This window comes from Helicoverpa zea, chromosome 16 (genome assembly GCF_022581195.2).
Source record: "Helicoverpa zea isolate HzStark_Cry1AcR chromosome 16, ilHelZeax1.1, whole genome shotgun sequence".
Classification (NCBI taxonomy): domain Eukaryota; kingdom Metazoa; phylum Arthropoda; class Insecta; order Lepidoptera; family Noctuidae; genus Helicoverpa; species Helicoverpa zea.
In genome coordinates, this window is record NC_061467.1 from 11,211,274 (window position 1) to 11,225,477 (window position 14,204).

Consider the following 14,204-nt stretch of genomic DNA (forward strand, 5'->3'; position numbering starts at 1 on the left):
ATAAGCATAAGTTAAAATTAAAGGCGTTACTTACTTTGAGGGGTTTAAGGGTTAACGTACCCAAAGGGTAAAGCGGTACCCTATCACCAGCCTTCACTGTTCGTCTGTTACCAGGCTCTCATAAACGATGATAAATAGGTAGGTAATTTTCACAGATGATGTTATTCTGTTACCACTATAATAACATTTACCACACAACAAACGACTTGTGCACTAGCCTGATTTACACTCGGTTTTATTTCACAAATACCCACAAATTGCAGAATTTACACAAGTTTTTCGTTTTTTAAGGTTCCGTACTGAAGGGTAGATAGATTTGGACTCCTCAGGAAGAAAAATGGTAAGTATTACCAACCAATAAAAAAATAAATAAAAGAATGAAACCTTTACGCTTGCTCAGTAATGAATGACTATGAAAAAATATTCCTTAACTTCAAGATTTCATGATGATAAATAATATCGTTGGTTATTATTTTTATAGAAAAACTTGGCACCGAATTAAAAGGGTGTCAGCAAAAAACACTTTATTAACAACATTATTTATTTTGGATAAGATATATCTATTACAGCTTACAACATGTAATTTAATGTGACTAGACGATTATTAAATGTTCAATACATTAACTATATATTTTATAGCCATTATCGGAATGTATGATGAATTTTGATATGTAAGTAGGTCAATATGAATATAAACAATATAAAATTGTGGGATGCGTGGAAATGAATAATTTCATTTAATTATCATTCGGAGTCTATTTAGATATTTTTTTTTAAATACATAAATTCAACACTTTATGGCAAAAGACCTTTAAGCATAAAACATACTTAGTAAGTACATACATGTTATTTTTCGCATTTACATCGGCTTCATCTAGATTGATAATACTGTCATGTTCTTTTGATAACAGGTACTTTTATATTTTCATTGTTTTGATCAAGTATTTAAATTAATATTAATATTTAAAGAGGAATGTCATAAATGTAAAAGCATCATTCATAAAAAAAGGTATAAAAATTAAAATACCTATATTTCCCCCCAATAACTTCGTTGACATTATTTTCATTTAAAAACTGTTGTTAACTCAATTCAAAAACTGATGTTTTCACTTAATTATTATCCTTAACGTCAATTTCACAAAGGTCAGACAAGAAATACTAATTTTTGATGAGCAATTTTAAAGTAAATCTAGCAATACCTTACTCACCACTTTACGATGTACAGTATAGAGCTTCTAATGGCTACTATATCAGTCTTCATTGTTCAGTTTTTCATTTATTAACACCACACACTCACATTACAGCATATTACATACAAGCCAGTAAAAATAAATATCTTAAAAATTAGGGGTCATGTCAAATTATCCAGATTACAGTCCTAAAATAAGGACAGTTAAATATAGCCTGATTTTAAAAGGGGGCAATATGTGCCTACTGTGGTTTCACTGTTATTTTTGTAACTTGTAATTTGAGGTACTAATAAAGATTTATTTATTATTTATTTATATTTTTAAGCATTAAATGTCAGTAAAAAAAAATCGTTCGATTTCTTTAAACTTTAAACCATCCCTTGCTCTTGTAAAATAGTCAACTCACTCACTATTAATTAACACATTGTAAATAATTTTAATAACTTTAACAAAAGACAACATACCATAAATATTCACTTTACAAAAATTTTACTAAAAGTACACTAATCATATGTTGCCCGGGTAACTGGGTTGAGGGGTCAGATAGAGCAGTCGCTCCTTGTAAAGCACTGGTACTCAGCTACATCCGGTTACACTGGAAGCCGACCCCAACATAGTTGGGAAAAAGGCTCGGAGGATGGAGGATGACACTAATCATGTCTCGCTCCATAAGGGTTGAAAGCCATAGTAACGAGCTTGTGTTCGTGTATCGCCTTGATGAGGTACAGCGAGCCGACGGCGACCACCACCGCCGTGCCGATTGATATCGCGTGCAAGTGCTCCATGTTGCCTATGGGGATCGGCCACACTAGCGTGTCTGTTAGCTGGAATACAGAAAATACATTTATGTACGAGACCATAGCAACTGAGAAAAATATTTCATCAATTAATTTATTAAAATGAAACCTATAAACATTTTTATAATTATTTGTGTTCTGAAAATGCACTTAGGTGGCACAATTGAGTCAAAAATATTTTTTGAGAAAAATCCAAACTGGCGATCTAGGTTCAATTCAAGATCAGCTTAACTGTTTGTTGTTTTCAGAAAATGTATTACAGGTAGGTACCTTGCATTTTATTTAGTACAAAATTATCTACATTCATACATATAAAGTTAAAGTGTGCTCAAATTGAACCCCTTAATTAATATACATCTTAATAATATTAGGTTGTAGATTTTACAGAACGACTTTACAAAGTACAAGAATATAATCGTATAATCACCAGAGTATAAGGCAGCTCTTTCCAGCTACACTTTTCCTTAGAGCTGCCGTTGCAGAGGAAGTTGACTCGGGCTGCATCCTTGTTGCACATCTCCAGCCGCTCATCTGGACAGCGCAGGTATAGCTTCGGAGGGCCTATGGTGTTTCTGGCCATGCTGGAATGATAATTTAATGTGGAAATCAATACCTATATAGATAGAGTTTTTCTAACTCAAGTCTAACTTGAGTGTGTTGTTTAGGTCAGTCAAGTAAAGAAAAATCTACTCAGATTTATAACATTCTTTGATATTCAAGATTTTTGTACATTCTTTGATTTTCATTTAATGTACAAAGTAAAAGATTGCTGAAGTTCAATCTCTAACTTTGACACACTATAATTTAGTTGATGATCATCAATCCGGTATGAATAAAACTAAACTTTAAAGGAAAAGATGCTAGAGTCTAGAGTTAACTTGAAACCCATAACAATAATAAAATTAAATGATGTCCTCCTAGCCGATTATCGGCTACGGCGGCTGTTCTCATGTAAGGAGATTAGCCAACTGCGCAGGACATATTATAGTGCACAAGCATTTGCGCAGACACAGGTGCACTCCCTATTCCTTCACTCTCATAGCCCGATGGGACGGGAATCCGACACGACCGGAAAGAGATCAGGCGCAGGACCGACATTTACGTGCTCTCAGCTACATAATTTATTAAATAAAGTTTATTGTTATTACTTAAGTTGTACATACCCTCCACCAGGCGTAGCTAAATGGTAACGAGCATGTACCGGCAGCCACAGATACACCTTACAGTCTTTGATTCTCTCCGTAATATAAGTGGTGGTGGGGTACGAGTGCTCAGCTGGCAGCTCTGTGTTGATACGGTTCTTGGGTACTGCATTCAGCTGGAAGGATAGATAAGAATCATTTGTTAGTTGAAGTAATTGCTATAAATATGTATGATCTAATCTAAGTGTTGTTAGAAATATTATGTGAGATGGGATTTATTTAAAGAGATTTTCCATAACATTTAAGCTACTTCTTCTGAGGAAAATGTCTCAACTAGGTTATTTTCTCTACCATTTATTTTCAATACATACTGTCTTTCTTATGGTGTGTGAATGTATGCATGTAACTAAAGTTATTTATATATTTAATAAGTTATTTGAAAGTTTAAATGATTCTGATAATTAGACAACATTATTTTATTCACATGAAACAATATTTTACCATTTTGTTTTATTATATTTAGTGCAGTTTTTAATAAATTAAAATAATCATTCAATCACCTTCCTCATCCGCCTCAGAGTGCTCAACTCATCAGGATTGGCGTACACTCCATGCGGTAATGTCTGGTCCAGCCCGATAACACAGTCCTTGTACAACCAGCACTGGTCCTCATCACTATTGAACACTATGCCGTAAGTTATATTCCTGGAAAACGGTTAAACAGTGGTAAGAACAAATATGAATGTTAATTGTTTGTTTCCTGACAATACTTAAGTTCGATTTCACTACTTTTAAGAGTGTAGTGTTATACATGTTCTTAAATAAGTGGAACTATTATAGTGCTGTTTTCATATACTTATGTATTAAAGTTTTATTTTTATTTTGATGCCCACTTAAAATATAATTTTCCTAGGACAAAAAATCTGGATTTTTTAGCATTAAACGATGTTATTGACATAATATCAATGAAACCTATGTACGTATTTGCCATTTAATAGGAAAAATCCTTAAAATAAAGCATGATCCCAAGTTTATCATTATCGTGTGAATTACATGGAAAAGCTATGAATTATGAGTGGAACAATGGGTGTAGATGCAGTCTTTACCTGTGAAACCCTTGATTCTTGAGGACTTGCTTCAATTTCACGTCGAAATCACAAGCATTAGCTGATAGATAATGAAAACAACACAAAAATACTAAGAAACAAATAAACAAGTTAATAAGTTTAATAGGCCTGATGTAACGAAACATGATTGACAATTAAGTCCGCTAATATCCAAAATATAACTGTAAATGTAAATATACACACTTAATTCAAAATTTATTATGATATCCCCGATTTTTGAAATTACATTTTTATCAAAAGGATCTCTTGTTCATCGCGATAACAAAGCTGAGTTCCAGATTCATACAGAAACTCTACTAGATTAGAAGCATGTCAAAAGAGAGATGGCTATAGAAATCCCTTAAGTAAGACTGAGATAAAGCAACTTTCCAGACAAGAAAATGTGAAATCAATAATTAAATTTTGACACTGACAAGTGACAATCTAGATTTGTCAAATCTTTGTAAATGTTGTTATTGCAAAAAAATTTAAAACTGGTTGAATTTCCCAAAAAAATATCGTTGCTGCCGTTAGATCCTAAAAAAGAAAAATAGATTTTTCTTTTTCTATGTACTTTATGGCTGCATGATGATTTTTTTGTAGAATTTGTGCCAGTATATACCGACCAAAATGTTAAAAGAAGGTTAAGTTAAGGTAGAATGTAGAAGGATCGCCAAATGCATTTAATGTAACATCTGTATTTATATTGTACCTACATTCTATTCTAAGTTTTCTCTCAAGTATGAGGGCGCGGGTTCGATCCCAGGTCAGGCAAGTACCAATGCAACTTTTCTAAGTCTGTATGTACTTTCTAAGTATATCTTAGACACCATTGGCTGTGTTTCGGATGGCACGTTAAACTGTAGGTCCCGGCTGTCATTGAACATCCTTGGCAGTCGTTACGGGTAGTCAGAAGCCAGTAAGTCTGACACCAGTCTAACCAAGGGGTATCGGGTTGCCCGGGTAACTGGGTTGAGGAGGTCAGATAGGCAGTCGCTTCTTGTAAAGCACTGGTACTCAGCTGAATCCGGTTAGACTGGAAGCCGACCCCAACATGATTGGGAAAAAGGCTCGGAGGATGATGATGATTCTATTCTAAGTTTTAAATGAACAAAATTAAGTTATTTGCCATTGCCACTATGTAAATAAGCAGATTGGTTACAAATGAAGATGTCTGTCTTCTAAATTAAATTAACATATAAGTTACGAATGAAACTGCTGACAAAAGCTAGTATCCACTTAAAATTATCTCCGAAACCATGCAACAAAAGATTCGTTCCATTAGCGGCAAAAAACGAAACGAATGTCACTCGAAATTGAATTTTGCTGTGGCCTTTTAAAAAGGCAACAACAACATGTCTGCGGAAGTTGTAAGTACCTACTTACGTGCTAAATGTCCTATGGAGAGGTCACCAAGGGTCAGGGTTATTGCTGTTCGAGCTATTTAATTTCGAAGGGTTCAAATATAAAGTACCTACCTACCTATCCTGATATCGTATCAAGGAGAATTTGAGCACTATTCCCTCTGCCCATACCTAAAGAGGCTGTGCCATGTCATCGACAGCGGGTCTTATCTATCTTTCGCGGCTTATCACTCATCTACAGACTAGGTAATTGGTTTCTCCGTTCTTTTAGTTATTCATTCCAACTTAATTATAACTCTGGGTAATTTGGACGGTAAGTTTATGTTCAGTATAGTAACGATATCGACAATATTGACCCTCGAAGTTGAACTCCGTCATTGTCGACCACTTTGCGAGACAGCGTGTTGCAGACTTTGTATTAACTACACATATTTAAATCATTGTTGATTCCTTTATTTATCATGCATATTACGTTGCGTTTATAAGTAATAAAAGCTTGATTAACGTGCACTATAGAATCTGAATGATGAATGATCCACGATAGGTCACGAGTTCGTATTCCGGGAATAAATGTTAATTTACAATCCACTGACTGATTCCATGATTTAGGAAGGACTAGCCGATTAATTAATCGGCGTGAACTCCATCAACCACGGGACAACAGAGTCCCGGAATTTTGGAAACCAACTCTTTTGACACAACTTTAATGAAATGGTGACACAATTGGTTAAAATAAGTAATCAGTAATTAAAGTAATATTATCCCGGAAAACTCAACCATAAACTACTTGTCTTTAATCAAGCAAAGTCCAATTACCAAATTAAGCAAAACCCCCACCACGACTAGTACTGGCCATATTAATGCCATTCCGTGCTATTACAATTGACAACATTTCAAAATTTACACAACCTTTAAACAAAAATACCATTTCTTTATTTTCGTATCCTGAGTTCAAATATATTTTTTTAATTTTTTTTTATTCCTTTATTTCTGAGGAAAAAAATAAAAATCAAAAAACACTTGATGACGTCACATATACGGTAGAATGAAGTAGTTACCTTAGCCTAGGCATTTCAATGTGAAGAAAACATCAAGTGTCACTGTCAATGTCACTTTTGGCATGAAGTACCTACCTATCTATACTATAAAAATATTATAAAGCTGAAGTTTGTTTGCTTGAACGCGCTAATCTCAGATCCGATTTCAAAAATTATTTCAGGGTTAGATAGCCCATTTATCGAGGAAGGCTATAGGCTACTTTTTATCCGGGTTAGTGCAGAGGTTCCCACGGGATGCGGGTGAAACCGCTGGCAGAAGCTAGTACCAAATAAAACTAGCGAAATTGATTAGCACAACATTTTCCTATCAACACCGCTTACTGTTATCACTATCAACTGTTGATTAAAATTATTTCGTCACTGAAATGGATCCCAATCAAACATATACGCCAATGAAGGAACCAAAATATTGTTTTGTACCAGCCTGCAAAAACAGTTCTAGAGATACTCAAAAAGCATTTTTTGCGGTGCCTAGCTCAGCAAAACAAGAGTGGTGCGATGCTGTGGGTATAGCATGTCCTAAACGTGTTATATATATATGCGAAGATCATCTCAATGTAAGTACCTAAACGAAAATGTTTTTTTATAAGCCTGATGCCACAACCACACCACAACAATGCATTGTTCATGTGGTGTCAAAGGTTTTTGGCATGAGATTTGTCACTTGAATTTTGGGTAAAAATGTGATTAAAAATAATATAAAAAAATAACATTGTAAATATAGACATCAAATGTTGTTCATTCTTGGACAGAAGAAACACTCGACTCAATTATAAAATATATCTCAGAAACAATCTTATAAATTGTTTTATATACATATAATCATAATGATTTTAACTTACAATATAGGTTGTTTTGGGGACAAATATAAAATATCAATTATAATTTATCTTTTAGTTGCAGGAAGATGTGGAGAACTACCGGTATTGGATAACTATGAAAGTGCGGCCAAAATTGAAGTCTCGGTTACCACATTCTCTCAGGAGGACATTAATGGCAACTGTTCATCAAGAAATTATTGAACCTAGACCTAGCACATCTTCAACAGCTTCCTCCTCATTTCACTGTGAAAGTCCAGTCACTACAAAAGTCAGCAAAGGAGTACAAGTAAAACCAAGAACATCGGATAGAACTACTTTTTGTGCCATTTACAAAAAGAAGACAAAAAAACCTTTGCTTCAAGAAGAAGATGAGATGGAAGAAGTGTTGTTGCCTTCAACACAAGGAAGTTCTACCTCTGTTGAAATGTCAGAAGTCTCATCAGAAATCTACACTAAAACTGTAATGCAGACCCAGAGAAGCTTTATGCTTGACCTTATTAAAAAAAAAACACAAAATTATATAGGCTTACCAAAGACTTATTATTGGTTAATTAATTATTTAGAAAGTAATCTAAATGTAAAATCTTTTGATATAATAGTAACTTTGTATAAAATTAAAAATAATACCCCATTCTACCAAATCTCAGATTTGTTTGAGGTATCATTAACCACATTATGGAGAATATTTTTCAGAACTTTGTGTGTTCTATCCAAGTTCTTTAAACAATTGATTTATTCCCCTCAAGTATATGATGTCAAAAGAAAGTTACCAGCCTCCTTCAATACCAATAAAGAATATTCAAATGTGTTTTGCATTATTGATTGTTTTGAGATAGAAATTGAAAAACCCTCAAATCCTATTTTCCAGTCTCTAACATGGTCACAGTATAAAAATGCCAATACATTAAAATACTTGATAGCTACAACACCGGATGGTTTTGTCAACTTTGTATCTGCTGGTTTTGGGGGACGTATATCTGATGCCAATATTGTAGAAAAAAGTGGTTTTTTGGATGTGCTGCCACCAAAGTGTACTGTATTGGCAGATAGAGGATTTAAACATGTTGATACTTTACTAAGTAGAAATCAGAATAATCTACTTCGGCCACCCAGTGTTGCAAAAGATCAAAAATTGTCAAAGCGGGATGCTATCAAAAGCAAAGTCATTGCCAGTCTGCGCATCCACGTTGAGAGGGTAATAAGAAGAGTTAGGCTATATAAATTGTTGAAACCACACTCTGTCATAAATAATAAATTAATTCAACATGCAGATGATGCTGTCATTGTGGCATGTGGGTTGATAAATCTACAAGGTTCTATTATTAAGAATGAATAAAACAAATAAAAGACAAATATTATGTAAATTGGTTTTATTTTGCACTTTGTAAAACAGAATTAAAAATAAATTGTTTCCAAAATTCTTCAGCTGCACCTAATAAATATGTCACATGTTTTTCATCATAGTCAACCCAGTACTTATGTAGGAGTTTTGTCTGTTCAAAACTAGGATCCGCAATACAAAACAGTCCTTTTAATTTTTTTGCTGCATGCATCTGTAACATTATCTGAGCTTTATATTTTTCATATAGTTCACCGTCTCTCACATAACTTTTCATTGTCTTATCACTTATGGGGCATTTTATTTCAATCACAAAGTCTTTACAAATTCCATCGGGTGAAACCCCTATGATAGGGGATATTAAAATCAACCCTGTGTGTTGAATTGCTCCTAATTCCTGTTCTAACTCCTTGAGTACTTCTTTTTCTAAAGTTTTGCCCCTTTTAATAGCCTTTGTTTCTGGCACCTTGTAACCTCCAAGAATGCTTTGTACTAAGGCACCATTCTCTGTTTTACAGTGAATGGCTTCATAGATCCTGGACCCTGTGACTCTCCCTTGACGCATAGAATGCCATAGTGTAGAGTTTGCCTGAGCTTTTGTAGCTTCAGCAATAGATTCTACTACATCTTCGGTAATAGTTGTTGCAGAAAATGATTTAAAATTGTCATAGCAGTGATCATCTGCTTGGTGTATAAAATGCAGCACTAAATTAAAAACACTAAAGTCGCTCAACTGGGGCTGTTGATTTCCACAGTAATTTAAAATCAATCCCGTTGTGACTTTACGTCTCTTGCATTCTTCGGAAAACATAGCGATATTTACAGTCATGTCAACATTATCTGGAGCTCTTTTCATTTTGCCATGTTTTTTGCTAAGATGAATTTCTGGTCACCTACAGCTCCAGCAAGTTTTGGTTTACTCCAATAACACGTAGTTGACGTAGTTGATGGTTCGTCTGACCGTTTTATGAGCCAAATTGCAAAGCATATGGCGTGTTTGCAGCCTCCTGCAGAAGCTGCACAGTCGTTGCATTGAACTGTGATAATCTTCTCAACAGATTCATCGATTACAGCTGTAACCTGATATAACTTAGATTTCACTCTATGTTCGGGTGTTATCCTGCATTTAACGGTGCATGAGTTACCTTCTCGCTTGACTTCTACATATCCTACAGCTGTGTCAATATATGCTTCACGTGATGCTAGTAATGCCTTGGCACTACGTGTTTCTGCAATATTGTAGCATTCATTTTCGTGCATATATTGCAATAGCATTAAATAGTCCACTTTCGGCAAGTTTCTGCTATCGGCCACTACAAATCCTTCCGAAACCTTCATGGCGATTTAATAAAAACAGAATGAGAATAAAAATTGTGTTATGAACTCAATTGAAAACCAACACCACAAGTTTATACGCGAACCGCCTACAAGTTTGTCAAACTGACAATGCAATTGACATCTACCATTTTTTTACGGGTGACGGCGAAGCAAAGGTTTTATCGCCATTCCACCGTATGTATGACGTCATTTGGTGCTTACGTCTTTTTAGAATACACCGAATTTCAATGCTGAAATTATGAATGAAAAGTACATATTTTCGAAAAATTGAAAAATATGGGTGCCTTATTTTTTAATTTACTTTTATGTAACGTAATAATACATGTAGGTTAAAAATATGAAATGTTGTCAATTAAACATATTAAAATCTACCCAGGTGCGGTCCTTAACAATAGTAAAATGTCATGTGTTAAAGAAATTATGATATTGCCACACGTAACGGCGTGACTATCACTCGTTTAGGTAATGCTATAGGGAAATGTTTAATTACTTACAATCACAGTTTTCGCTAATAATAACTAACACTCTAATGGCTGGTTTGTTTGTTCCTCTTACACGGTAGAACCGAATGAGATGAGATTTTATTTCGCATGGAGATGAATGAAAATGAAACCTTGGAAACAGATTACCTACATAGTTACTACGTAGGTACTGTAGCGCGTGGCGCGCTAGGGACCGGGGATCTCAGGATATTTCAATGAAAACATTAAATACCTTCAACTTTTTGTTTATTCTTGACTGGGAGCGAAGTGACAACTTCTGTACAAAAACCTATTCTATTCTAAGATATTTAAATGGTTGTCCAGCCAGGGACCAAACAACGAATAAAACCTAAAACTAAAGAGTTTCTAATTGTTCTACAGGTACCTTGGATACGGCTACAGACTATGTAAAGACGCCAGTAGGTCCACCTACTATTGTGACAAGGTTGAAAATCTATTGAAGTTGACCGATTTGTTGAAGCTCTTTTCAAATTTCAAAGTGGTTGAAATCGCAGGTCACACCTAGATTGTTGTATGATGCTTATTTCTAGGGTGAAACTAGATGTCGTGATAATGGGTTACCTACCTACTAGGTGAGGCCAGGAGTAAGCAAGTTTATGGTGTCGCTGCGGGAAGTCCGATCCTGACTCATTGGGCGGGATGAGGTGACAGCTATTTCTGGGATTTGAGGACATAAAAGTTACCTAAAAAGTTGTTTTTGTGGTTGGTTATGTTTCAGTATTTCCTTTTGTTTAATCTGAGTTTCGATGATGCATGCGTTGCGTTTAATTTAAGTTGCTCATATCAACGAAACTGTCGGCCGATAGTTTGCCCGATGTTTGGTAGATTACAGCTTATTTTGAAGGTGAACCTAATCAGGGGCCCGATTCTCCTAATTTTACTTAAGCAAAAAAACTTTTTTACAAAAAAATTTAACCGACTTCCCAAAACACTAAAAGCAGGCCTCTGTCACTCGACGTACTTGCGCGCGATAAATGCCTACCGCTCGATGGGTTACCGGTAGCCCCACGCGACACAGGGCGCACAACAGTCACACGCGCCGCGCGCGATCCAATATTATTATTTTTATTTCGTGACATGTTATGCTGTTGGTTTTTATTAGGTTTTTTAAGCTACCTCACAAACTGATGGATTATTTTGAGTTGTGTTGGTTTATATGCGACTATTGTAACATTTAGAAACATTTTATATGTATGAACTTATTTAGTAATTCTATTTTTTTTTTTTAATAAATTAATACTTATCTACTTTATGATTTTAACAGCAGAGATCATTAGGTACTTATTTTACTTTAGATACCTACTTAGTTATATGAACTGTATTGTGAGTTTTGTAGCTCAAAACACATGTCAAGTGTAAGTAGGTATAGTTCTGGTCCAACTTAATGACGACTCGGAACATTACGCGTGTCGCTACGCAGAAACCAATTTTAGGTTTGTATCAACTCTCGACGGAGTTGTACCATAATATGGGGTATGGCACTTGTGCTCGAAAAATAGTTGGAAACCGCCTTTGATTTTGACGAAAGCTTTACTTAAGTACTTACCTATGCTTACGTATTAGGTAATATTTAGTAATATGTACCCATACTCCATTTTAGTAGGCAATACAATAGTTAACTAAAGAAAAATATTCTTGATATTACTTTTTATTTAAAAACTCAGTTTTAAAAAAGGCAATCTTAAAATAAGCGTAACTTTGTTTTCCTACTTAAATATTAATAAATTGTAAGAAGCAACCCTAAGCACGGCCACGGCACGGTTGCGGTCACTGAACTGTGCGCTATCGCATTGGAATAACAATCAAGCGCTCGAGCTTTTAAGGTTCATTTTATAACGCAGCTAGGAATTTGTAGGTAGTTGGGGAACTTGTAGGTGCTTATAACAGTAGGTATGGACTTTTTAGTATGGAGTGATTTATCTGTTACGTAGTAACTATTATATAATCTGTGGTATTATTGCATAAAAAAATAACATAATTCACTGTGAGACTACGGCTGAATCTTTCTCTGCTAATTTCTCTTGCAATTGATCTCCACAAAATAGACCGACAAAACAGCTGGGGCCCGATTCTCCTAAGTTAATAATGTCAAAATCGAATAGAAATCGAATCGCAATATGATCGCAATAGCAGTTTTAACCATATCGGGCATTCTGCTACTAATAAAAGACCAATCGTATTCGATTGACATTTGATTGGTGTTCGATTGGTCTGCTATTTCTGTGATTTTGGTCTATACGGTAGTTTGCTGTACAATCATTTTGCAATCGTAAATCATTTGCAGACAAAATTATTCATTATTGAATGATAGAAAAGGATAAACGTTTATTTCAAAGAAAAAATAGCGGAATGCCACATACGTTTCAATCGTCTACTTACACTTGACATGTGTTTTGAGCTACAAAACTCACAATACAGTTCATATAACTAAGTAGGTATCTAAAGTAAAATAAGTACCTAATGATCTCTGCTGTTAAAATCATAAAGTAGATAAGTATTAATTTATTAAAAAAAAAAAATAGAATTACTAAATAAGTTCATACATATAAAATGTTTCTAAATGTTACAATAGTCGCATATAAACCAACACAACTCAAAATAATCCATCAGTTTGTGAGGTAGCTTAAAAAACCTAATAAAAACCAACAGCATAACATGTCACGAAATAAAAATAATAATATTGGATCGCGCGCGGCGCGTGTGACTGTTGTGCGCCCTGTGTCGCGTGGGGCTACCGGTAACCCATCGAGCGGTAGGCATTTATCGCGCGCAAGTACGTCGAGTGACAGAGGCCTGATAATACTTAATTTGCCAAAAGCTCACTCTTAGTGCGATTTCCAATGTTTAAAAAAATCTTTTCCTTTAATTTGCTTCTAAGTTCATCTAAGTTCTCTTGTTGATTACGTGGGTACATTTGGAATTAAAAATATCTGTGATATCATATTTAAGGACAACTCCTTGTTTATTCTAAAGTTATTCAACGCCAAATGGTACAGAATTATATGAATAACATTAAATGGTTTTATATTATTTAGACTTCGTCAAACTATCATGCAATGTATAGTAATATTTGAAAATGCAAAACGTACTCAGTCTGTCTGCCGAGCTTTGACGCTAAAATCACTGAACCGATTTAAATGAAACTTGGTACACAAATAGTCTAGCTAGAGCCTGCCTGATAGAGGACATGTATGTACTAGGTACACAAGTATGTGTATGGCTAGTTCGAAAGAAAAATATAAGACTTACAGATTATTCAATCTATCAAACTTTTTGCTTATCCTGCGAATCTATCTACTTAGAATTTCTTAGTAAAAGACAAGGTACTAGACCAATGAGGTCAATGACCATGAATAACAATTTAACGAATAATTAACTCTTAATGTTTAATTAAATCAAATTACGGTAATTAGTTAATAACAGTCGCCGCCCAACCAATCAGTGTAGGCCTGATTATAATGACTGTGTGACCTTAGTTAGAAGGTTTCTGTAGGACATTTCGCACGCTTAATCATATACTGACATAACAAAAAAAAGATGTTTTTC

The 14,204-nt window shown here is 34.7% G+C and overlaps 2 protein-coding genes and 1 pseudogene across 2 annotated transcripts; 1 reads left to right on the plus strand and 2 right to left on the minus strand.

The window, feature by feature from the left end:
* Nucleotides 1-523: 523 nt before the first annotated feature.
* LOC124637460 (phosphatidylinositol-glycan biosynthesis class X protein) lies at nucleotides 524-4,525 on the minus strand. Its single transcript, XM_047173958.1, has 5 exons — nucleotides 4,236-4,525; nucleotides 3,690-3,834; nucleotides 3,151-3,305; nucleotides 2,415-2,568; nucleotides 524-2,014 (listed from the first exon to the last, which is right to left on the minus strand). Exons 1-5 carry the CDS (start codon nucleotides 4,379-4,381, stop codon nucleotides 1,841-1,843), a joined length of 774 nt encoding a protein of 257 aa, XP_047029914.1. The 5' UTR covers nucleotides 4,382-4,525; the 3' UTR covers nucleotides 524-1,840.
* A 2,052-nt stretch (nucleotides 4,526-6,577) lies between these two features.
* Nucleotides 6,578-8,836, plus strand: LOC124637688. Its single transcript, XM_047174309.1, has 2 exons — nucleotides 6,578-7,214; nucleotides 7,555-8,836. The coding sequence occupies exons 1-2, from the start codon at nucleotides 7,023-7,025 to the stop codon at nucleotides 8,812-8,814; spliced, it is 1,452 nt and encodes a 483-aa protein (XP_047030265.1). The 5' UTR covers nucleotides 6,578-7,022; the 3' UTR covers nucleotides 8,815-8,836.
* On the minus strand, nucleotides 8,835-10,425 carry LOC124637689 (annotated as a pseudogene).
* Between the last annotated feature and the right edge of the window lie 3,779 nt (nucleotides 10,426-14,204).

Bases quoted from the DNA above. Each gene is read 5' to 3' on its own strand.
- LOC124637460 (XM_047173958.1), bottom strand. From the start codon at position 4,381: ATGTTTCGTTACATCAGGCCTATTAAACTTATTAACTTGTTTATTTGT. The intron at 3,835-4,235 runs GTAAAGACTGCA...ACCGTTTTCCAG, and splicing joins AAGAATCAAGGGTTTCACAG to GAATATAACTTACGGCATAG. The intron at 2,569-3,150 runs GTATGTACAACT...TTATCATTCCAG, and splicing joins TTAGCTACGCCTGGTGGAGG to CATGGCCAGAAACACCATAG.
- LOC124637688 (XM_047174309.1), top strand. From the start codon at position 7,023: ATGGATCCCAATCAAACATATACGCCAATGAAGGAACCAAAATATTGT. The intron at 7,215-7,554 runs GTAAGTACCTAA...TTTATCTTTTAG, and splicing joins TATGCGAAGATCATCTCAAT to TTGCAGGAAGATGTGGAGAA.